At 40.6% G+C, this 26731-nt stretch overlaps 1 protein-coding gene across 1 annotated transcript in view; it reads left to right on the top strand.

The window, feature by feature from the left end:
• Nucleotides 1–17777, top strand: part of LOC122796966 — a 26488-nt gene extending 8711 nt beyond the window's left edge. The window contains exon 2 of the mRNA XM_044065737.1: nt 15459–17777. Within this exon, the coding sequence (XP_043921672.1) occupies nt 15870–16844 (975 nt within the window). The 5' untranslated portion in view covers nt 15459–15869 and the 3' untranslated portion in view covers nt 16845–17777. The remainder of the gene's footprint in view (nt 1–15458) is intronic.
• Nucleotides 17778–26731: the final 8954 nt, after the last annotated feature.

Below are 26731 nucleotides of genomic sequence, written 5' to 3'. Positions count from 1 at the left end.
AAAGCCATGTCCAACTCAGAATTGATGGACATGCTCCACCTAAAGAAATCCTAGTCACTGCGAGCTACGAGCTCTAGTGAGCTAAACCTTGCCACAACAATAAATAGAACATGCTGGAGGGATAGATTCCTGTCACAGAGACTCCCCATGCTTTGGAATAAAATTCCAAACTACATTAAGCAGAGCCTCTCATTAACACTCTTCAAGAGAAACCTTGATGAGTGGATGGGTAACAGAAAATACACTCCTGGGATCACTTCATTGGCTCTACTTGACAGAGGATCAGTTAATTAATCAGTGGGGTGGCAAAAGCTGACACACTCTGGCTAGGCTTATAAATGCCCTCAGGCAGATAGCCTAGTACCTACCTATGAACCTATGAACAAAGGCACAAATGATGGGAGGAATAAATAATAAATTAGGGACACGCCTGAAAAATTGCCCTCACACACTTAGAAAGGAGTCCCTGAAGGATAGAAGCCTGAAAGCCAAATGAATGCTATTATTTCACGACTGCAGTCCTCAATGAGTTTTCAGAACACTACAAGACTCACTTATATAACATAATAATATAATAATAAGATATATATATATATATATATATATATATATATATATATATATATTTTTTTTTTTTTTTTTTTCCTAGTCTAAGGAATGTTTGAGCATAGCTAAGAAGATGTGCATGTTATGGCCGCCTGCTCAGCATTGCTTAAACATCCCCTAGGAGATAAATGCAAATATACAGGTGATATTTCCAAGCTGAGATATTGCAGTGGTTAGAGTCCTGGCTTTACATGTAGGTGTTCATGGTTTGAGTACCAAGAGAGGCAACTTCTTTTTCTATGGGAAAGTAGTGTTAAAATTATATTTGTAAACATAAATTATGTAGCAACTGTTTTTTGTCAACCAGGGTAGTGTAGCAGGTCCAAAGTGAGATGTCAGTTTAGAAACAATGTGAAACCCCCCCATATAAACACAAATGCTCCATATAGTATAGTCACACAAGAATATAATTTAATGAAAGCGCATAGGGGGATGTCACGAAAGGTAATCATAAAATTATAATATGTCAGTAATGATGAATCAATCCCACAATCCTGATACTTTATAAAATGAAATGTGAGCAATGCTAAGTAGTGCTCAGGTATGCTAAGCAGGTGTAAGCATTGTTTAAATGTAAATGCTAAGCAATAAGTAGCCCAGCTAAATGGATTTGCACATTGGTAAGCAGTGCTCAACATCTATCCCTTTAAGCACTGCCAACCTTAGCTAAGGGGGTTTGTGGGTCACTTAGCTTAGCTTAGCATATTCAAAATGGTCCAGTGACAGCAAAGGGTGGGAATTTGGCACTATTTAAACCTCACAGGTGGGAATACAGCCATAACCAGTTGCAGCTCATCCTTACAGGCACTATGGCTGATGTAGGAGAGGGTTTGCACTTTCAGGCACAATTCTGGGGCATTCAGGAGTCCAGGGTCATGGTTGAACTCCTAGTGAAAGACCATGAGGAGAGACTGCTGCAGGGCCAGGACCAGGGCTCTCTATACAAAGCAGAGGGCTGGGACCGTCTCGCCCGTGATCTCACCAGTGCTACTGGCATCCCTCAAACTGGTGAGCAAGTCTGGCACCATTTCACTGATCTCAAGCATAGGAAGAGGGAGCTTATAGACCAGTGGACTCAAGACGCACAGGCACAGAATGTTCCAGAAGTGTGTAAGTATCGGTATCAATTAGTGTTTACCAAAGTCCAGCCTGTGTATGTGATTGATAGGTATGCATAAATGTTTCTATATCTCCTGTACAGCTGCAGATGAGAGGGCTGCAAACATAGACACCCATGCCAGTAGGTTGCTAAGGCTATGCTGGAAGGGTGGTGAGTACAAATCTAGCTTGCAGTATTCAGGGCAAATAAATCAGCACTTATTGTCCCTGTCCAAGAGGTACAGAGGTGGAATCTATTTCCCTAAAGTACAAGCTAAAACCAAGGGACTATGGCTGACAAAGTTTGCTGATGAGTGCAAACTGGGTGCAGTCAAATAATCTCCAAATGATGTCGACATCCTTCAAGAAGGTCTTATGCAAACAAATGATTGGTGGCAAAGTCATGGCCTCAAGCTCAATGCAAAAGAACGTATTATCATCTATTTCAGCAAGAGTGATGTTCCTGAAAATTACCACATCAATGGCAATACCATAAGTACGCACTCAGTGGAGAGAGATCTGGGCACTCAGGTTGACAGCAACTTTGCCTTTGATCATCATGTCTCAAAAGTGGTACTAATGGCATTCCATATGGCTCACCTCATAAATGAGGACATTGCCTTGAGAAAAAGTGAGGTTATCACCTCCCTGCACTTTTCACTCATTAGGTCAATAATTGAGTACAATGCCCCTTCTGGCATGTACCCTTCAAAGCACCTGCAGCAATTGGAGAGACCAAAAAGTTCCTCACAAAGAAAATTCAAGGTCTTCAGCAGCTATCCTATGTGGATCAGCTGAAGTCACTTTATTCTGTTTCATACAGACTACTCGGAGGTGATCTGTGCCTTGCATATAAGGCGATCTCTGTCCCCACCTTATTGGAAATGCTGCACATCCACAAATCAATTGGCACATAAGTTACTCACTCTAAAGATCTAAACCTGGTATGTGACAGCAATAGAACCTGCTGGAGGGACAGATTTGTCTCCCAGAGGTTACCACAGCTTTGGAATAGACTCCCACTTCACATTAAACAGAGCACTTCCTTGGCCCTCCTCAGACAGAATCTGGACGATTGGATGGGTAACCATAAATTCATTTTGGGGTTTCCACCTATGTACCTCTTGGACAGGGACAATAAGTGCTGATCTTGGTAAAAAGGGTAACATTTGGCTAGGCTTGTAAGGGCTCAGGCCATTAGCCTAGTAACTTCCTATGATCCTATGATCCTATGATCCTAGAATGTCAACTGCCAGTAGGTTAAAATGTGTACTGTGTGTAATGAATAAACTAGACATTAGCAGAGTAATACTGATGTACAGGATATCTATCAATAAAAGTACCAGCACCCTTCAATAAAACTAAAAACCCCAGACTGTTGTGTTTACTTTGATATTTGGTGGTATGAATCTAAATTTGTACAGGTTCTGCATAGCAACTATGGCTCTGACAGTTGGAATTAACTGAGGCTCATCTGACAAAGAATGTATAGCTATAAAACAGGAGATCAACTATATGAAATGTTCCATGCACCAAGATCTGATCCCTGAATAGTAATCTGTAAACTATTATACTGTATCAAAACAACGACTAAGATCCAAATGGAAATATATCCAGCTGCTTATTTCCAATAAAATAGAGATCACATAGTAAAAACAAAAATAATTTATTCTACTATTATACTGTATCCCCTACAGCAGTGCTTTGTGTTAACTATTGCTTTCCAGATTGTAATATGTCAAAGTATTAATACACAGTACAAGAACTATCTGCCATGCATGCATGTCAGAATTACAAGTTCAGATTGTCCAACCAAGACAGTATTAGATAGAAAACAGGGAAGTTAGAAACAGCAGCTCCTTAACAGCTCATTATGTTGAAACACAGCCTTGTTGTACCCTATTGCACAAACAGGCATGGTTCGAATCCCGGGAGTGGTAGTAAGCTGTATGCTTAATTTCACCCATGAATATGTGAATATGTGTAGAAACAGTCAGGAAGTGTTAACAGAAATTCCCTCCACATGTCTGCCAGGTAATGAAATGTTTCTATTAGCTGTAAGAAGGCTGTACTAATACAGTCTGTACAAGACTTCCACTGTTCAACCCAAGGCTGCAAATGACAGCAGGATAAGTACATACACCAAGCGGTTTCTCCCGATAAATGTCCCTCAAGTGTTACTCTGTCACATCTAGTGTTTACCACTGCCAATATCCAGGGTGACAGATAGAAATACAGGTGGAGTATGGCAGTAGCACACACACACACACACACACACACACACACACACACACACACACACACACACACACACACACACACACACACACACACAGCATGAGTGCAGGGCAGCCCTGTCAGTGTCACATATGTAACCTTCAATATGTGATTATGTGTAGAAATAGTCAGGTAGTGTTAACAGATATTCTCTTCACAGGTCTGACAGGTAAGGAAATGTATGTATTAGTTTTAAGACGTCTTTAGTAATGCACTGTGAACAAACATTCCACTGCTCAAACCCAGGCTATAGGTAGATGTAAAGTAAGGTCATACCTGAAGAGTAATGAGTACAGTAAAGAACTTCTCGAAAGCCGACTTCACACTTCTAAAGACTAGTGTGGTCTCCTTTAAGGCCCCCGAGCCGACGGAAAACAGTACTCAAGCCGCTGAATCACTTACAGATGCCTTCTACCAGCACCTGCAGGACTGCATGGATAAGGCAATCCCAAGCAAAACAAAGACTCTTTGTACCACTCTGGTGGACCCCAGCCATAAACAAACTCTACAACAAAGGAGGAAGCTACTACAAGATAGAGCAAAATCCTTAAAGGTAAGACACCCTTGATCACTATAAGTAAAAACTAAGAAAATAGCTAAAGACGAAACCTGGGAGGAAACTCCCAGATATGCTCAGAACTAGTTCAAAATGATGTGAAGATTACTGATCCTACAGATATTGCCAACATACTGGCTGACAGGTTCAGTGCAAACCTCTCCCTCCCCAAAGGAGAGATATCTATAAAACATCTCGCAAAAACACAGCATCCATGGGACCTGATGGTGTCAATTAAACCCACAGCTAGGACAGCTGTTTAATCATAGTCTTACCTCTGGATCTGCAACTGTGGTCCCACTTCACAAAGCGGTGCCTCCACGACCCTGGAAATTACCGCCCATTAGCTTGACAAGCCTTATCTGCAAAGCCATGGAGAGGATCATAATGGACCTCATAAATAAAGACATAGGAATTTGCAGACTTTGGATCCATCCCAGTTTGGCTTTGTCAAAGGCAGATCATGCCTTCTAAACTTGGTTGACTTTTTCAAACAGTCACCAAAGCCATTGATGAGGAAAGGCAGTCCATACAGCCTACCTCGATCTGGAAGGCCTTTGATACAATACCCCACTCGGGTATCATTGAAAAACTCATCAGCTTAAATGTTAACCCATACATCACAAGATGGGTTGCAAACTGGCTGAGTGACAGAACCCACAGGGTCAGAGTTGCTGGCGCCATGTCAGACTCAAAGCCTGTCACAAGTGGTGTACCACAGGGCTCAGTCCTGGGCCCACTCTTGTTTGGCATCTACGTACAAGCAAACACAGGAGGGTTATGGCTGACAAAGTTTGCAGATGACTGCAAACTGGGTGCCATAGTAGAAAACACATCTGACACAGATATCCTTCAGAAGGGTCTCACAGAAACGGATAACTGGTGCCAGAGCCATGGCCTAAAGTTAAATGCCAAAAATGCATAGTCATACCCTAAAACAAGGTTACCCTAGCTACCAAATAGGTGGCAATCCACTGAGTACAGAAGAAGTTATCAGGGACCTGGGGACCCAGGTTGATAGTAGACTGTCATTCGACACCCATGTAGCTAAAGTAGTTAGGAAGACCTTCTACATTGCCCACCTTATCATGAAGGGATTCTCATCTAGATCAAGGAGGTCATAGTCTCCCTATACTCATCACTCATCAGACCAATGATTGAGTACAATGCCCCATTGAATGTATCTGACCCGACACTTGCAGCAGCTGGAGAGGCCACAAAAGTTCCTCACCAAAAGGATAAAGGGTCTCAAACATCTGTCCTATGCTGCCCGACTGAAAGAACTCCAGCTCTATTCAGTGCACGCTTGCTCAGAGGTGACCTTTGCCTAACATACAAGGCCATGTCAAACCCAGATTTGATGAATATGCTTCACCTCAAAAATCTAGATCCATCAGAGCAAAGGGGCGGAGACTTAAACCTATTAATAGGACATGCTGGAGGGATAGATTCATCACCCAAAGACTCCCTATGCTGTGGAATAAAGTGAGGCTGGCCTTGTTCAAGAGAAATCTTGACCAATGGATGGGAGATGGGATTACCTCAGTGTCACTGCTCAACAGAGGCACAGCAAAATAATGGGTATAGTTCCCCATACTAAAGGGCTATGGGCTAGGCTTGTAAATGCCCTCGGGCAGATAGCCTAGTATGAACCTATGAACCTATGAACCTAATGATCAGTACAGTTGTGAACAATCCAAGCCTATACAGTTGTTAATTGATATCTCTCTCTCCCCCACCCTATCTGCACCAATAATTCATACACATAATCAATGGGTATGTTTTTCTCCAAAACTGCTGTTGTGACATGTATCCTATTGTTCTACAAATATTGAATCATTTGATTATTAATGTTCTCTGTTCAAATACTATAATTTGTTGCCTATTGCTATCAGCGTAACCTGCATGCTGTTATGATGCCTACTGTTGTTCCATTTATTCATGTGACCTGTTTGCTATGCAACTGTTTCATATCTGTTGTTTTAGGTTAATTGGAACATCCAAGCATACTGTTAAAACTAATTTTGAAATGTTGTGTTCATGACTAGCCAACATATTTTGTAAAACCTCACCACCATAGCATGACTGGGAAGGCAGATCCCGGCAGATCTGCCTGTCCCGCCTCATCTGGCCATGACACCGGGCCCCAGCACATCTGGGAACTAACTCGGGACCCCCTTGTCTGCTAGTCCTGCTCCACTTTTGGGTGGAACCTCCTCAGAGGACAGGGCTCTTCCCCAGTGGGAGTGGGCACGGACAGTCACCCATAGCCAGGTCCAGGGTTTGGTGTGCAGCACCATCCAAAAAGAGTTTAGTGGACAGCTGTGCCAGATTTAGGGCTGCCTGGTACATCTTAAGGGTCAGTTTACCCCTCCTGTCCAGCCTCCAGCACAGCCACCTTTGGAGCCGTGAAGGTGCAGTGGTGACTGCCCACGGGTAGGGACCTCAGTTCCACTGTATCCATTTGGGTGCTCATGTTCATCTGATTCCCAGCCACCCTCCTCGTCCAAGGTGTTTACCCCCCACATGTGTCATATACCACCTCTGTTTGCTGTCTTGTCTGTCTTTTCTGTCTTACTACCCAACTTACCTCTCCAAATATACCTACTATCCTTCCCCAACATCCTATTCTCACCTTAAAAAAAAAAAAAAAAAAAAATGGCATCTGTTCCCCAAAAAAAATTACACCCCACACATAGCTGTCCATTTCACACGTGTCCATTGGACACATGTAATGTGGTCCAATTGGTTTGACAACACATTACTGTTGTCCTCACCCCTTTCTCAGGGGTTTGAGTGTCCACATTCACCTCCAAATTCTGTAGAAACTCACAGCTGTTCCTGTAGAAGAAATGGAAAGCTATGGACCTTCCCTACACCTGCTCTGCACTTCCCTAGCTACCTTTCATATTGTACTTCCCTCAGCATGCCTCTTTTTTCACCACTTTCCTTTCACCCCTTTTTCTTTTCTTTTCTAGAAATTAGAGAGAGGGTAAGCAGGAATAAGAGGAGATAAGTGAAGCTAAAATGGCTTAACCGTGTGTTTACATTGCTTACCATCACGCAAACCTGTACAAACCCACTTACAACTGCTTAAAAGTGCCTTAATCACTCTGTATCTATCAGACTTTGTTCTGCCCAGAAACAAAACAGTCAGCCATGCCACGTTTTGAACCTTGAATGCTGTACTCTACATTTACAGCAACATACCACTACATCATCTGAGCTGTGCAAATCTGGAATGCTTTAACAAACATATCATGGAAAAAAAAAACATCTTTCTCAAGTCTTGAAACCATGACCCTGTACACTATAGCCAGAGTAATGCACCACTACACCATCTGAACTGTAGGAGTTAATGTTGCTGTTTCAAACATATCATGCAATAGAGGCATACAACATTAGGGAGAAAGCTCTGTGGAATCATTCATGTGTTGTATATAGACATATACACACACACACACAGACACACACACAAACATATATATATATATATATATATTTATATATATGTTTGTTGAAAAAAAAAAATATATATATATATAACATAATAATTAAATAATATAGATATACATATATAAATATATAAAGGAAGGGGAATACATATATATATATATATATATATATATATATATATATGTATGTACATAACATGCAGTGCAGTCAAACCTCAGAACAATCCATCTCAACCTCTTAGTGCAAGACACCTGTACAAAGAATGTAAAAGGTTGGGGAATGGGCCAGATATAGGGACATATTTCAACTATTGCTGTTAGAAACAAAGACATTTGCTACAGGAACAGGGTGACAATTACTGAAGGATATGAGGATGGAAACTGAAATATTATGTCATTATTTACTGACATAAATCCTTGGATTATCACAGTGATTTACAAGACAAATACAAATAAATTGTGGAACAGAGCAAAAATATGGGCCAAACATCCGGACATTCTGTGAAAGTTCTGGAAGTGGACAGGTATGCTCATAACCCCTTAGTGCAATGAATCTGGACCAAGCCTGACAAAGTGGGGGGACAAAGACATAAAAATAGGGATATATCCAAAATACGTGAGTAGATAAGCTGAGAAAGTTAATATAGTAACACAGTATGTCCCAACATATATTGACTGAAATATCACAAGTCTGGGACTCAATTGCTTCTCATTAGTTAGTGACCTCAGTCCCCATATCATCCCACTGATCTGTCATCAATACATAACAGTTATGGGGACCAGACCAATGATATTGGCCAGACAACTGGACATCCTATGAATGTGTGGACATAACACAACATTAGGGAAACTACACTCAGCTAACAAGCGACAGCCAAACTAAAATCAGACAGATATAACACTACCCAAATCCAGCTCTGGGGCTGTACACATGCATTTGCAAAGATAACAGGCACTACAGGGATGTAACACTAGTTGAAAACAGACACTGGTGTGAACATGCATACCCACAGCCAATTGCACCACAGTCTCAGTGACATACCAGTAAGCAAACTGAACACTACAGTATGACTGTGTCAACAACAATATCCCGTTTACCACTCACACATTACTCCTACATATACTGGCCCAAGTCGCAGTGTAGTGAGAATCTTGAGGTGTTAGAGGACATGTCACGGTCTGCCTGTACAAACAGATACAGATGATAGGGAACCAGACCCCTGAGCAGCATGCACGGTCAGATAGAAAGGGCTCATGACACTCACATGTACCCCCTCCCTACACAGCCTAAGTAACATGTACACACTACACTACTACATAATCCTGACAGTCTAACAATGCACAGACTTCTCAAATGTACTTTTTCCCACAGAATGTATAGGCACAGGACTCATATCTGTGGCCACTTCCTTGTTACATGTCTGGGGGTCAATGACATCACTGGGATGGTAGCAGGAATGAAGGCAATAAATAATGATACGTACCTCTGAACCTCTTAGTGCATGACATCTGGACAAAGCCTGACATAATTGGAGACAGAGGTCCAAACACAGAGGTATATTGGACATATTGCTATTATAAATTTAGACAGTTGCTGGTGTTACTGGGTTTGTTGTCACATATCTTTTCTGAGGGATATGAAGTCAGTAACACCAATGGATGTTAGCAAGTACTGACTGCATTCCCTAGAGCATTCTACTGATTAGCCAATGACACCGACTGCCTGGGAACAGGCCAAACATCTGGACAGTGTCTAGGCCTCTGGACAGTGTAGAGGTATGACCGCAGTCATTTAACAGTGTGGAAATCCCCTAAAATCTCTGGAACATTTGCCGCCATTTTGTTGGCCTGTCTCCACAGTTTTGGTTGTAAGAGGTATTTCAAAATACCCTCTGTGATGCTGTTGTTCACACACCTACATGAAGTCCTCCACACTAGGAAGGAAAAGGACCATCTCCCACATATAGTACAATTATAGGAGTATGTTGCCATGCCATTGACTATATGAATAACAACACAGTTGTTCTGCATGCAATTAGGAAGTGGGGGACACCAGTTGGTGCATAGGCCATCAGCTGCTCATGAGCATTACCTACAAAAGGCAAGCTGTTGCTTATGCAAAATAGATGTACACCTTACATCCATGAGTGAGTGAGAGAGAGAGAGAGGGAGGAGATAGAGAGAGAGAGAGAGAGAGAGAGAGAGAGAAACAGTGAAAAGAAAAGAAAAAAAAAACAAGCAGGATATAACCACGTACAGCTGTAAAAAAATCAGGTATGTCAAACAAGTAAGCATGTAATGGACTGCAATAGGGGGTATATAAGAATGGGAAATAGGATGTTTAACATATATGTCTCAACAAGACTTGCTGTCCTGATATATCGCTGATCAGAACCTATGGCCATAGCTTCTGGGTCTGTCTGCAGTGACATAGATCGTAGGTCAGGCCCCTAAATCATCCCAGGAAAGGATGTCTCACATATGACTACAACTAGAGTGTGTGCTGAACAATACTGTCTGTGACAATGCTAGGCAAGCTACTGGGTTGTCATACATATCCATATCTTAATTGTAAATACAACTATGATATACTTGTCTGTCTCAGAAATGTGAGAGACCTATACATGATATTTGCATAGTAAAGTACTGTTGCAGATGTGTGTGTTGAACTGCATATGATATACTGAGCTCATACCATTTAACTGTCCAGTGTTATGGACACTGATGATATGTGTGCCTCATATTTGTAGTCCTTTACTCATAGAGTTATGTTATGTCTGGCAAATCCTTGGCAAATCTGTGAAGAATGACATTACAACATTTTTTTTTCCTCTGTCTGTTCCCATTAGGGGTCGCCACAGTGGATCTTCTGTTGCCATTTCTGCCTGTCCTGTGCATCTTGATCTGCCACACCAACCACCTTCATGGCCTCTCTCACCACATCCAGAAACCTTATCTGAGGTCTTCCTCTTTTCCTCTTACCTGGCAGCTACATGCTTACCATCCTTTTCCCAATAAACTCAGCATCCCTCCTCAGCACATGTCCAAACCAATGTAATTTTGCCTCTCCAGCTTTGTCTCAAAACTGTCCAACATGGGCTGACCCTCTCATATACACATTGCTAATCCTGTGCACCCTCGTCACACCCAGTGCAAATCCTAACATCTGTAACTCTACCACATCAAGCTCTGACTCATGCCTTTTTGTCAATGCCACTGTCGCCAACCCAAATAACATAGCTGGTCTCACTACCCTCTTGAAGAACTTCCCTTTCATTTTTACTGGTACTCATCTGTCACAAATCACTCCTGATACTCTTCTCCACCCTCTCCATCCTGCCTGTGCTCTCTTATTCACCTGTCCTCCGCAGTCATCATTACTCTGAAATGTTGATCTCAATCATTTCAATACATCCACCTTTGCCAACTCTACTCCCTGCATCCTCTATATTCTGCTATCCTCCCTCTCATTCACACACAGATATTCTATCATACTCCTGTTTACCTTCATTCCTCTCCTCTCTAGAGATTATCCACACCTCTCCAGGTTCTCCTAAATCTTTCCCAACTCTCAATACAGATCACAATATCATCTGCAAACATCATACTCAACAGGGACTCCTATATGATCTTGTCTCTCAACCTGTCCATCACCATATCAAATAAGAAAGGGCTCACAGCTGATCCCTGATGTCATTCTACCTCCACCATAAACACATTTGTCACTACAAATGTAGACCTCATTGCTGTCACACTACCCTTGTACATATCCTGTACCACGCTTACATCTATCACTGTCACACATGACTTCCTCATACAATACCATAACTCCTCCTGACCGCCTCTGTACTTCTCCATCAACACTCTCAGAGCAAACATCACATCTGCAGTGCTTTTTCCTGGTGTGACACCGTACTGCTGACCACTACTCACCACCTCCTTGCTTAACCTAGCTGCCACTATTCTTTCCCATAACATCATGCTGTGACTGATCAGTGTTATCCCTCTGTAGTTACTACAGCTCTGCACATCAATCTTATTCTTAAAACGGTGCCCACACACTTTCTCTCCACTCTTCATGCAACCTCTCACTTTCCAAGATATCATTAAACAATCTGGTTAAAAACACCACTGCCATTTCCCCTAAACACCTCCATTATTCCACAGGTATGTCATGTGGCCCAACAGGCTTTCCATTATTCATCCTCTTCATAGCTATCCTTACTTCCTCCTTGGTAAGTCATTGCACTTTCTGATTCACCATACCCGCATCATCCAACATTCTTCTTTCATTCTCTTCATTCATCAGCATCTCAAAGTACTCTGTCCATCTGCTCAACACACTCTCCTCACTTGTGAATATGTTTCCCTCATTATTCTTTATCAGCCTTATCTGCTGAGCATCTTTCCTAGCTCAGTCCCTCTGTCTAGCCAATGGGTACAAGTCCTTTTATCCCTCCTTACTAGCCAGCCTGTCATACAACTCTTCATATGCCTCATTCTTAGCCTTTGCCGCCTTTCTTTTTGTCATGCAGCTCATCTCCTTATACTCCTGTCTACTTTCCTCATCACTCTGACAATCCCCTCCTTCTTTCCCAGCCTCTTTCTCTGTATACAGTCCTGGGCTTCCTCAGTCCACCACCAGGTATCCTTGTACTCCTTTTTCTCCATACATGTCACACCAAGCACCTTTCTAGCCATCTCCCTTACTAGCTCTGCTGTACTTACCCAGATATTTGTTAAATCTTCACTGCCACCCAGTGCCTGTCTTAACTCTTCCCTGAACTCCACCTCACAATCACCCTTTTCCAGTTTCCACCATTTGATTCTTGGTGCTGCCCTCACACTCCTCCTCTTCCTGATCATCAATGTCATCTTACAGACCCACATTCTATGCTGCTGAAATACACTTTCCCCTGTCACCACTTTACAGTCTCCAAGCTCCTTAAAACTGGCCCTCTTACATTGGATGTATTCCACCTGTGTGCATCTTCCTCCACTCTTGTATGTCATTCTATGCTCCGCCGTCTTGTTATAGTATGTATTCACCACAGCCATGTCCATCCTTTTTGCCAAATCCACTACCATCTCACCGTCTGCATTCCATTGCTTAACACCATACATACACATCATATCCTCATCCCCTCTGTTCCCTTCACCAACATGCTCATTGAAATCTGCTGCAATCACCACTCTCTCACCTTTGGGTACAGTCATCACCACATCATCCAACTAACTTCACATTTCTCTTTCTTATCCATAGCACAACCAACTTGTGTAGCATATGCACTAACAACAGTCATTATTACACCATCAGTTTCCAGCTTCATAAACATCACTCTATCAGACACTCATTTCATCCTCCAAAAACACTTGGCATACTGGTCCTTCAGGATAACCCCTACCCCCTTTCTACTCCCATCTACACCATGATAGCACAATTGTGACCTGCTTCTGATACATCTAGCTGTACTTCCCTTTCATCTGATCTCTTGCACACACAATATAGCAACCTTCCTCTGCCCATCATATCAGGTAGCTCTGGCCCTATACCAGTCAAACTGCCAACATTACAATGTTCCTACCCTCACTACCACACTCCTACCCTTTCTCCTCTCTTCCTGCCATATGAGTGTTGGACATCCTCCAGGGTATGTCTGTCAATGCAAAAGCTACTGTGCTATCAAATGACTCAAGTGTGATACATCAATATTAACAGTGTCACTAATTTTGTCCCATTGTCCCTTATGAATGTGTGACATCCTACAGATGTCCTGCTCTAACAGGTTGAGAGGGATGACTGGGCAGCAAGAGTGCAAATACAGCGTGCCATACTGGCAAAGAACAGAAATGTATATCAGGTATTACCAGTGCACATGTCAGTATGAGTAGGTGTATCTGGCTGCCTCATAACAACAGACATGGGATACAAAATGCCAGTTAAATAATCTGTACATATTGTACATGTGTGTAATCTTAGTTACTGTGCATCCAACAGAGTGACATTTCTACAGCTACTGGTTGTTGCATTTCCCTGACACAGTCATGGGTACTACAATAAGCATGATTATCTGTTTGAAATTGGAGAGGTGTCCAACTGTGTTATGACTTTGTGTCCATGCCTACTACAAACATCTATATGAACACCTACATAGCTGTATGGACTCAGCAATACCTTATTTATAAAACCTGCCTCCACCAAAGTAAAGTAATCCTCTTTGCTGGACAGCAGCAATACACAAACCACAGACTTGGTCCCTATATTGGCTGTACAGGGCAAAGTAGGAGCAGGCACTAACTTGGCATCAAGTCAGCCATTGTTTAAACAAGCATATAAGATCACAGGTGGATTACTGTAAGGCTAACTAAGAATACAAATTGGACACATCCACCAAGGCCAATCATAAGGCCATCTTCCCATATAGCTGCAATCTCAGAGGCAACAAACCAGCCCAACCTAATAGTCAGTCAGACCACATACACACACAACAAAGCTATAGCCAACCTGCTGCAGATAGGGTTAGGGCAAACATTACCCCCCTGGCTCAGCATCACTATAGGTGGATATGCACAGTACCTGCACCCCTCCCCTAATCACCAGTGAGCAGGTACAAATTGCCTACTGAAAGGCAACAAACTTAAGTATCCATGGGACCTGATAACATCCCTGTCCGCATACTACATGAACTCAGGCATGTGTTCCCAGCTCCATTACACACTGTAGTCACACCAAGCCTCGGCACCATCCACACCCCATCTCCATGGAAGATGGACAATGTCATCCCTCTACACAGACCTGAATGAGGAATAGAGGATTATGCAATTAACTAGCCCTCATTGGGGGGAATATGACACATCAGGACCAGGAGTACAATACTAACAAACCAACCAAACCTGTAATAATAGTCAGTCAGACCACATACACACACAACAAAGCTATAGCCAACCTGCTGCAGATAGAGTTAGGGCAAACATTACCCCCCTGGCTCAGCATCACTATAGGTGGATATGCACAGCACCTGCACCCCTCCCCTCATCACCAGTGAGCAGGTACAAATTGCCTACTGAAAGGCAACAAACGTAAGTATCCATGGGACCTGATAACATCCCTGTCCACATCCTACATGAACTCAGGCATGTGTTCCCAGCTCCATTACACACTGTAGTCACACCAAGCCTCGGCACTATCCACACCCCATCTCCATGGAAGATGGACAATATCATCCCTCTACACAGACCTGAATGAGGAATAGAGGATTATGCAGTTAACTGGCCCTCATTGGGGGGAATATGACACATCAGGACCAAGAGTGCAATACAAGCTGATACTGTGTTGATAGATTACAGGGGTATGGTGTGGTTTTGATTGGTGGCTACTGGTATTCAATGTACTTGTGCAGGTTCTGTACATACTGTTTCCAAATGTATGAGGTCCTGTGATGTGTTTCCCTGTTTATATCTTCCAGGTGTAATATTGCATCAGTGGAGGGCAACATTTTCAGCAGCTGAGACAACTATAATCATAGAAGGCATACTTCAGAACCTTGCAATTTTGATTTATATGAATTGCTTATGGAGAGGCATTTGATCTATGACTTATATGATTTTTTTATAGTCTCTCATCCCACAATACCAGCTATAAATGGGCTACCAAAGATCCTCATGATCCAGTTCTACGTCCAATTGTGGTTTGTAGATTGTGGATCACAGAACCTCTTTCCATCTTTATTGAAAATGAACTTAAAAAAGTTTTACCTAAAGCCAAAATGGTACTTAAGGACATTGACAGTTTCTTAGTTGACTTAAAGAGAACAACCAATAATTTGAAAGATCTATGAGATCTACTTCTGTTTACAGTGGACATCAACAGCCTCTTTATGGTTATTCCTAGCCAGTTTGGAATTCAAGCCATTAGTAACTTTTTGCATTCTTTGGATGCAACCACAGATCCTCTCTGCCCCCTATTGGAACTGGTACTTGAGAACAATGTCTTTATTTATGGGCATGATTTTTATTTACAAACATGGGGAGTTGCCATGGGCACCCCATATGTAAACAGTTATTCAAATCTAGTACTAGCCCAATGGGAGAAAGTAAAACTGCTATGTGATGTGAATCCTTGGTATAAGCATCTCCTTTATTATGGTTGTTTTACTGAAGACATTTTTATTTTCTGGAAAGGTGATGCCGGACAGTATTCTCGGTTTACAGACTATCTGAACCACACTACTAAGTTTTTAAAATTCCAATTTGATTGTTCTGAAACAGAGATTAACTTTCTTGATGCTAAGGTCTTGTTACATCCTGTCAAAGGTTTGCAGACTAGCCTCCACAGAAAATATACCTGGAGGAACTATTACTTGCATAGACAGAGTATGCATCCCAATCACATCTTTAAAAATATCCTGAAGAACCAGGTCACTAGAATTTCACGACTTTGTACTAATGATGCTGATTTTTCAAGAGAATTTACTGATTTACATCACAATTTAAGAGCCAGAGGCTACAGAGATATGGATCTCAAGCTGACTGCTGATATCAATACTATCAGAACCAACCAAGGATGGCCATATTTTAGTGAATCACTAAGTCCTGTTCCATTTCGAGATACTCAAACTAAGAACATGCCCTTGAAGTGCTTGATGACTTTCAGCAGTGATAATAAACATGTCTGTGATACTATTAGGAAATATTGGCCAGTTTTAACAGCTGATGAGAGGATCAGAAATATTGTGGGGGATCATCCTAGCTTTTCATTCAAGAATAGGAAGAATATCAAATGCCTCCTTTGCAATAAAGATGGTTTTGCTCAACAAGTGTCCTTAACTAGGCAAAGAACATTTAGGTGCTAACAATGCAAAGCATGCACCTCCATTGACAGTAGCAACACCTTCACTCATCCAATTTCAAATAAAATTTACATGTTTAATGTTTTTGCCAATTGTAATGCACAGAACTTTATCTATCTGGCAACTTGTACCACCCGCAAAGCTTTCTATATAGGCAAAAGCAATCAGCACTTTAAAGACTGAATTCTACACCATCTATGGGATATAAGAAATGCTGACCCCAATAATGCGTTATCTGTACATATTGCCACCTTCCCTGACCACAACTTTAAATTTAAAGCTGTAGAATGTATGCAACAAATGCAAAGGAAAGGCAATATAATTAATTGGTCTGAAATTCAGGAAATTGAGTGGATTGTTAATTTGAGAGCCCATTGTTCACCAGGTCTCGATAATGTGGTTCCTTTAAAACCTATATTAAAAGCAAGGAGTTTGGTAACATGTTGATTATACAGTTTGACCCCCTTTTTGATGACTGGGTGGCTTGTTACTAGTTGAATTAATGGCTAGTTTTTTCTAAGTAGTTGATTATTTCATTAGAAAGAGACTTCTATTATTTTCAATATAGAAATCTGATTCAAAATTTTTTTATGGCATGATAAGTCCCAGAGGTATATTTTTTTGCTTTTTAGCCTAGGTGTGTCTCAAACTAGGTGTTTGTACATTATTGTTTCCTTTTGAATAAGGTATATAGCCATTTTGGCTACGAACAATCAGTTTGGCTTATAAAGCCTCAAACAATGGATTTCATGTCTGGCTGTTTAATAGCCAGCAGTGCTAATGATTGGCTATTGAGCCTTAATATTTATTGTGGTTGGAAGCCTTTAAGAGACCTTTAGGAGGATCGCTTTTCATTTTTACGACCATTGGATATATTTTTCTATCCGTGACTATTTTTTTCGTCCTGATGTTTGTTAAAAATTTAAATAATTTTGTGTAAAGCTTATGTTTAATTGTTATCCTTTACAGTATATATATATATATATATATATATATATATATATATATATTATAGAGGATGTGTTGCTTTTTAGACTAGGGTTCATTAGACTAGGTGTTTTTTAATGTTGTTTGTTTCCGAATTAAGATATCATGTCCTCTCAGCTACTAAGTATTACACCAAGGATTTTATGATTGGTTGTCTCACAGTTATCAGTACTAATGATTGACTATTCAGCCTCAGCATTCATTGTGATGGAAAGCCTGTAAGAGGGTTACAAGAGGCTCTCTGTTTCTACAATCACTGGGTACCTTGTTAGTTGTGTTCATTGCTGTTGTAAAAGCTTACTAATCTAGTAGTGCAATTACTGTCCCTTGTAATCTTTATTTGGCATGACAGGTATAGACATGTTGTTGCTTTTTAGAATAGGATTCCTTATACTTGGTGTTTTTTCAATGTCGTTCAATCCAGAATCAAGGTATTTAGTCCTCTTGGCTACTAATGATACTAACTATAGGAGGCTCATTCTCTGCTTTTACGAACACTGGGTCTTTTGCTTCTTAGGTCAGATGTTGGCTTAATGCCTCTTCTTCTTGGATCTAGGCATTTAATTCATCCAGCATTGAGCCACCAGCTTGGTTTCTTGATTTGGAAAAGTGATTCTGTATGATTGGTTGACGTATTATTAGTAGTATTAATGACTGGCTATTCAGCATTATTACTTATTGTGACTGGAAGTTGTCTTCATCACATATAATTATACTTTATTAATAATCTTTGTCTTAGACTAAACTTCATTGGCTTCATTTGTTTGGCTATTTATTTTGTCAAATGTCTTATTAAGAGTCCTTTTTGATGTTTTCAGTTCATCTCATTTTATTTTCATTAATCGAAACCCACTGTATTTGTATTTGAAAGGACAATTTAACAACAGGTATATTGAAAATTAAGTCTAGACCATATATACTGTTTGCTTCTTTGCCACCTAGTTCTGGTGTCATTCCAGCAGTCTTTATATATATTTGATCATTGCGTTTCAGCAATATCATTGATTGGCTACTCAGCAGTATTATTTATTGTGATTAGAAGCTGCTTCTTATCTTATTAGTAGTTGTCTTGTTATTATATTTCATCATTTCAGGCTGTAGTTAGTAGGATTTATTGTTTTTATCATTTGACATTGGTTTGATTATTTATTTTGGTATTTTGTCTCATTAAGATCCTTTCTGATGGGTTGCAGCAAGATCTGCCTTTACCCCATTAGATAACTTCATTTCTCAATGATTGAAAGCCACTGTATTTGTATGTGTTTCTCTTTTTAAAGGATAAATTAGTCATTGGTCTGTTGAAAATTAGTGTAAAGCATATATACTGTTTGCCGTATTATACAGGTGTTTTTGTCTCTTAGAGCAGATATCGATCCAAAAAAGTGTTTTGAAAGAATGGCTATTGTGTTCTTAGCAGCATCAATGATTGGCTATTCAGCCTTATCATTTATTGTGATTGGAAGCTGTTTCTCACCATACTAGCAAGTCATTTTGTCATTATATCACACTGTTTACGCTATTTGGTTTGACTACGATCTTTTTAATGGCTTTCTGTTTATGTTGGATTAGCTTGCTTTATTAACTATAATTTTATTGCTTGAAAGCCATTATATTTGCCGTACCATAGAGATTGATTGCCTTATAATAGCTAACATATTTGCTTAATGTATTGTCCATTTTTTTGGATCACGACATATCGTTGGTAAAGCATTCCTAATGTAATACTTGTTTGGGCTATATGGGTTTTGATTTAGTTAATATTGTTATTTAAGTATTTTATACCACACTTGTTGAACAGAGGGTTATAAAATAAGCCAGGAGCTTAGTACAATAGTGTCTGAAGACACCTCCCAAGCAGAGAAGGTGACTGGCCTCCTTTCATCAAGATTAGTTGGTGATTGGTAGCCCTGACACTGGGTACTCAATGATAGGATATCCCATGGAGGCTTGACTTACACCATATGAATATTTTATTGTTTGCTGCATTATTCACTAAACCTGTTTCTAAACAGCCATTGGCTTACTTTCACAGGAACAGCTTGTGATTGGAAATTTTGCTATTGGACATTACTAGAGGGTATGCTGTTATTAAAACTATTGATTAGCTGATGCTTAGCTATTAGGAAATGTAATATAATTGGATGAGGCTGTACATAGCTTATTTCTGATTGGATGCTCCCATTTTAAGTATGCTTTAGCAGGATGTGTATTACGGTCAGAAGAAGACTATTTGTAGCTGAAAGCACTTATTGTTTTTTAATTGTTTCCTGCTTTTATTTTATGTGCAATTAAAGTTGATTTTTATTGCCCATCTGTGGTTCCTCGTTGAAGTTTTCATCAGCAGCTACCAGCAACAGCCGTGGTGTTGTGCCGAAGATTTGTTTTGCTTTCATTTTTTTGTTCCTTGGCAGTTTCAGCAGTGTTAGCAGTATTTTGCTTGATTGCAACCTGTAATGGTGGTCAGTCAGACCACATACACACACAACATAGCTATAGCCAACCTGCTGCAGATAGGGTTAGGGCAAACATCACCCCCCTGGCTCAGCATCAATATAGGTGGATATGCACAGCACCTGCATCCCTCCCCTCATCACCAGTGAGCAGGTACATATTGCCTACTGAAAGGCAACAAACATAAGTATCCATTGGACCTGATAACATCTCTGTCCGCATCCTATATGATCTCAGGCATGTGCTCCCAGCTCCATTACACACTGTAGTCACACCAAGCCTTGGCACCATCTACACCCCATCCACATGGAAGATGGACAATGTCATCCCTCTACATAGAAACAAACAAAGGCCAGCAATACGGTTCCAAAGGCTTTATTGGAATAAAGTAGGTGTCATGAAAACACCATATTACTCTCACAACAGCAAATAAGAACGAAACCTCAAACTAGTTTCGGTAAGGCACCTTCTTCAGTGAGGACAAATAGCAAGACATACTCCATTAAGCACACTCCATATTTATATATATCCATAGCCAATAGCAAATGGCTTTCACTTAACTCATAATATGTTATTTAAAGTGTGCAGAACATTATTAAATAGAATGCATTTCCCATGATGATTATTAAATAATACTGTCAATATTATGGACACAAAAAAGTCAAAAAAGTGATATATAAAACAATATCATATTGAAAAAGATATATAAATAGTGCCAAGGACTAAAATGTGTAATGCCATAATTATGTATAGAATAAATTATAAATGGTCATTTAGTCCAGGTGGGAATAGGGCTCCCAAATGTATAATCCAATATTTTTCTTTGTTACTAAGAATACTTTGCCAACCCAACTGATTTTGTCTATTCCCCTGTACCTTATCAATGACCGTAAACATAAATTTGGCAGATTGATGTTTGATGGAATGTTGATACAAGGCATTACTGATTTTATGATTCCGAATATCACTACGATGTTCACCTATTCGAATTCTTAAAGAGCGTGAAGTTTTACCTACATAGAAAGCATGGCAATGGCATGTAGCCAAATAAATCACCCAACTAAATGAACAATTAGCAAAGATACGAGTATCAAATATCTTGCTAGTATTTGCACTAGAAAATTGTTTAATTTTGTTAACATTTCCACAAGAAGAACAATGACCACAAGGAAACGTCCCCAGTAGTTCATCCCCAGTAATGGTAAGTTGTCTATATGTGGCACCCCCACTATCCCGATGTTTATAGTGGGAAAATAACATGCCTAAAGTTTTGCCCCTCCTGTAGGAAATAGAACATTGTTCAGTCAATATATGACGAAGATGATCATTCGCCATAAGTATATTCCAATTATTGTTCAATACATTTCTAATGAGTTGGTGATTTTTCCCAAAAGTGGTAATAAATCTGATTGTGTTATCCATAGCACCATCCTTCTTTTGGTATCGTAAAAGATCCGATCTTTCATGTTGGTCTGTCCACACCCTAGCTCTAGAGATGTCCCTATGTGAATAACCTCTATCCAAAAATCTCTTATTCAAATCCTGTTTAGCATCCTCATAATCCACCAGAGAACAATTAATACGTTTTATATGTAAATACTGTGATTTTGGAATATTGCGGATGGTGTGACGTGGGTGCATACTTGAAGAGTGGAGTAATGTGTTGAATTGTGGATATTTCCTATGTATTTTAGTATTCAGGGTGTTGTCTTCATTACGATATATCGTAACATCCAAAAAGTCAATAATTGACTTGTTATATGTTATCGAAAATTCAATACCCCAAATGTTATTATTCAAATGTTCAACAAATTCCAACAAATAATTTACATCCGCACGCCACACCATCCAGCAATCATCAAGATAGCGTCTCCAAATGTCCATCTCAACCAAATAAATGTTATGCAGGGGATCGTAAATAAGACATTCTTCCAAGTATGCCATAAAAAGATCGGCATATATTGGGGCAAAGGAGGCTCCCATAGCTGTACCTCTCAGTTGCCAATAACAATCACCCTGAAAGAAAAAAACATTCTTGTTGAGGACATGCTCGGACATGCATACTAATAAGGTGTTAAATCCTGGTGGATAGAGTTCAGCCTTTTGAAGCCAATAATCCAAAGCTTGTAGGCCTGCCCAGTGTGGAATACAAGTGTACAGAGATTTCACATCTAAAGTACACATGATCCAATCAGGATCTAATTGAGTATCCACAATGATATTAAGAAATTCAGTTGTATCCTGTATGCGGGCTCTGACCATAGATAATAAAGGCTTTAGATAAGATGTTAGAAATACAGATAGAGGTTCTGTAAGGGATCCATGTCCCGACACAATAGGTCTCCCTGGGGGAGTGGTAATAGATTTATGAATTTTAGGTAACAAATATAGAATTTGTTTCTGTGGATCATTGACTTGAAGATGTTGAGCAGTCTTCTGTGAAATAATTCCTTCTTGTACAGCCTGTTGAATTAACTGATCAATATCTTGTTTAAATCGAAGAGTAGGATCAACCCCCATGTGCATATAGCACTTTGTATCAGACAATTGTTTAAGTCCTTCCTGTACATAATAATCAATGTTCAAAACCACCACTGCACCCCCTTTGTCCGCTTGAATAATTACAATTTTATGATTTGATCTTAGTTCAGAGAGAGCTTGTCTCTCCAAAGAAGTAATATTGTCCTGAGCTATATTAGTATCAAACTGGGGAAAATGTAAGTCTCTCAATACTGCTTGTTGGAAAATCCCTACATTTTTGTTCATGGGAGGTTGGAATGTAGATTTTTTAAAAATAAAATCAGTAGATCTTTGAGTAGAAGAATTATTCTGATCACTGAAAAAAAATTTTAAATTAAGTTTCCTACAGAATTCCAACACATCAACAGATACTGAATAATGATCAGAAAAAAAGCTGGGAACAAAACCCAATCCTTTATTAAGAATACAGTGTTGTTCTTTAGTAAGTGTATAATCCGACAGATTTAAAACATTGTCAAATGGTTCAACTATTTGTTCAATAGTGCCTGAACTAACCCTGTCATAGAATCTGTATTGATTTCTATTCTTGTGTTTCCTCCCCCCTCGGGATTGTCCAACATGTCTAAAGGGAACTTTGATTGAGTTTTCTTTTTGAGTGGTGATTGAACACTGGTGCCTCCCTCGCTGTCAGTATAAGATGACTCCTCCCCTGATGTGCTGGTATAAGTTAAATCATTTTGTTTCAAAATAGACCTAGGTCTTTTCTTTGATCTGCCTCCACTCACCCCAGATCCCGAATCCTTGAATCGTACACTTCTTTGGACTTGAAAGGGTTGACCTCTCTCATAGTCATGTGTATCCCTGGAAAATTTTTTAAGTTTCCTTTCTTTAACCATATTGTCATAGGACGTCAGTTCCTTAGACAACCGATTAACACAAACAGAATATTTGGCACTAGATTTGTAATTTTGGCATTCTGTACTTAAATCCTGGACCTCCCTGAGCAAGAGATCCACTGTTCCCTCTACATAGACCTGAATGAGGAATAGAGGATTATGCAATTAACTGGAACTCAATGGGGGGAATATGACACATCAGGACCAGGAGTCAATGCAAGCTGATACTGTGTTGATAGATTACAGGGGTATGGTGTGGTTGTGAGTGGTGGCTACTGGTATTCAATGTACATGTGCAGGTTCTGTACATACTGTTACCAAATGTAAGAGGTCCTGTGATGTGTTTCCCTGGTTATGTCTCCCAGATGCAATATTGCTTAAGCAGAGGGCAACTTTTTCAGTGGCTGAGACAACTATAATCATAAAAGCCATACTACAGAACCATGCAATAATGTTTGGCTGGAGCCAACAACATCTGCAGGAGAGGACCACCCTGTGGAATGACCTTGTCCACAGGGTAAACAATGTCTGCCTACACGCATGTACATACAAGCAGGTCCAGCCTCGTGCAACCGACCTCATATGCCATGGTCGGCAAAGGGCTGCTGCCGTGGCCGGGGACCGCACAGTCACAGGTTGGGGCCCAGCCATGCAGCCCCCATTGACACTTACCGAGGAGCTCCTCACCAACCTTGGGGCACCCATCCCAGTACAACATCAGGGTACAGACCCACACATGCTGGAGCTGGGTGGCACCCAGACAATGAACGAGGAGCATGCAGGGAAGGCCCCAGTGGAAATTACTAGACTAGTGTAGCAGACTTACTTGTATACGTAGAGTATCTACATGCATGTGTCAGGTCAGATTGCAGTTGTGGATGGGGTTTTCTAATGCACAGAAGTGCACTTCTATGGTGAAGGACAGCAAATTGTGTAGTATTGGGGGTTGTACTGTAAATGTGCAGACATGCTGCATCCATCCTTTACCAATACCTCATGTGAGTCTGCTGACAATACCTCTCTCCCACAACTACCTAGGTCCCTCTGGTCTGCATGTGGGACTGGTGTATGAAGATGGTGAGTATGGAATTGTTCTGTTGTGGTTTGCCAATACCCCAGGCATGTGAAGGGCATGCAATTTACCATGCACACAACTGTCACTCATAGCCGTATTGCTTTCTATGCATGTTCACTTATGATGGGGTTAACTGCATTGCATCACAGTGGACACCACATGGGGCCTATCTGAAGAGAATGTAACATTCCTGTAGCATACCTCACAACCTGTCAGTGCAAGACTTCTGGACAGAGACCAACACAATGGGGGGACAAAAGGCCTAAGGTAGGGACATGTGTGAACCATTACTCTTATACAGTGGATATAAATAGTGTACACACCCTTGTTAAGATGCCAGGTGTTTGTGATATATACAAATTGAGACCACAATATGTCAGTCCACACCTTTTCCAACCTTTAATGTGACCCATAACATGAACAATTAACTTGTAAAACCAACCAATCTGTTGGGCACCAAATATGGAGTATACAAACCTTACAATAAGCTGGATGCATACGTGTGCACACCCTTCAAATAATATTTTATTGCAACAGCTTGTGATTTACTGATAGCATTCAGTCTGCTTGTGTACACACCTGCCATCAAGAAAAGGCACTCTGAGTAACATCAAATAACAGTCTGTTGCCCAAGTAGGATATTCATGACATTTTTTTCAGTTGCCTGCAACAGCAACAGCCATGGCTTGCACACGGCTTACAAAGCAGCAAAGGGATCTCATGTTTGAAATGTATCAGCCAGAAGTAGGATACTACAATATTAACACAGCATTGTGTATACCATGGAACACAGTGGGACAACAGTGCTGTTAAAAAAGAACCTGACGTCCCTCCAAAACTGATGAAAAGACATATCCAAACCTGGTCAGGGAGGCTGCCAGGACAAATACAGTAAGACTGAAGGAGTTGCAGGAATCCCCTGCAACTATAATCTCCCATATTCTGCATAAGTCTGGCCTATGTGGTAGGGTCAGAAGATGGAAGCATTTCCCCACACCAAAAAAAAAAAATCCAGGGGTGGATACAAATTGCAATGCAGCACATCAAGTCTCCCAAAGGCATGTGTGAAAATGTGTTATGGTGTAATGAGACTATGGATCGACCTCACAGCCACAATACCAAAAGGTATGTGTGGTGCACAAGCAACACCTCTCTTCACATGAAGACCACCATCCCCATGGTGAATCATGTTGGTGGCACTGGCCTGCTATGGGGATGCTGTTCTAAAGCCAGAACTGGGCCTGTAGTCACTGTGGTGGGAATTCTGAACAGTTCCAAATAACACTCACACCTGGCCAAACTCCGTCAGGCATTTGCAAGAATGGTGAGGATGGGGAGGGGTGTCAGCCTTCAACATGACAAATACCTGAAGCATACATCCAGAGCTACCTAAGAACAGCTCCATCTGAACACACTGATAGTTATGGATTGGCCCAACCAGAGCCTAGACCTAAACCCGATAGCAAAACCCCAGTGTGACCTGACGAGGGCTGTGCATATGAGCTGCCCTTGCAATCTGACAGAGTTGGAGGACCTTTGCAAGGAAGAGTGGCCAAATAATGTCAAGTCAAGATGTGCCATGCTGAGAGACACCTTCCCAAGAAGAGTGAATGCTGTAAGTCACTTACAAGGTGCTTCAACAAAGTATTATTTTAAGGGTGTGCACACTTATGCAACCACCATATTGTACATATTTCATTCATTATATTTTACACGTAATACATTTGTTTGTTTATTGATTGGATTGCACAGGTCATATGCCACATGAAAGGTGGATAATATTTTTGAATGCATTATTGTGGTCTCATTTTATATATTACAAGAACATATATTACAAGTCATCCCCTTCGGGAAAAACAAAGTGCCCACAAATTACCACATAGGTGGTAATCCATTAAGTATGGAAGAAGTAATTAGGGATTTGGGGACCCAAGTAGATAGAAACCTCTCTTTTGACAATCACGTTGCCAGAGTAGTTAGAAAGACCTTCTATATAGCCC

This window comes from Protopterus annectens, chromosome 3.part0, assembly GCF_019279795.1.
Source record: "Protopterus annectens isolate FY-2018-M chromosome 3.part0, PAN1.0, whole genome shotgun sequence".
Lineage (NCBI taxonomy): Eukaryota > Metazoa > Chordata > Ceratodontiformes > Protopteridae > Protopterus > Protopterus annectens.
The sequence above is the reverse complement of the archived record's forward strand: the minus strand, read 5'-3'. Positions and strand labels throughout refer to the sequence as shown.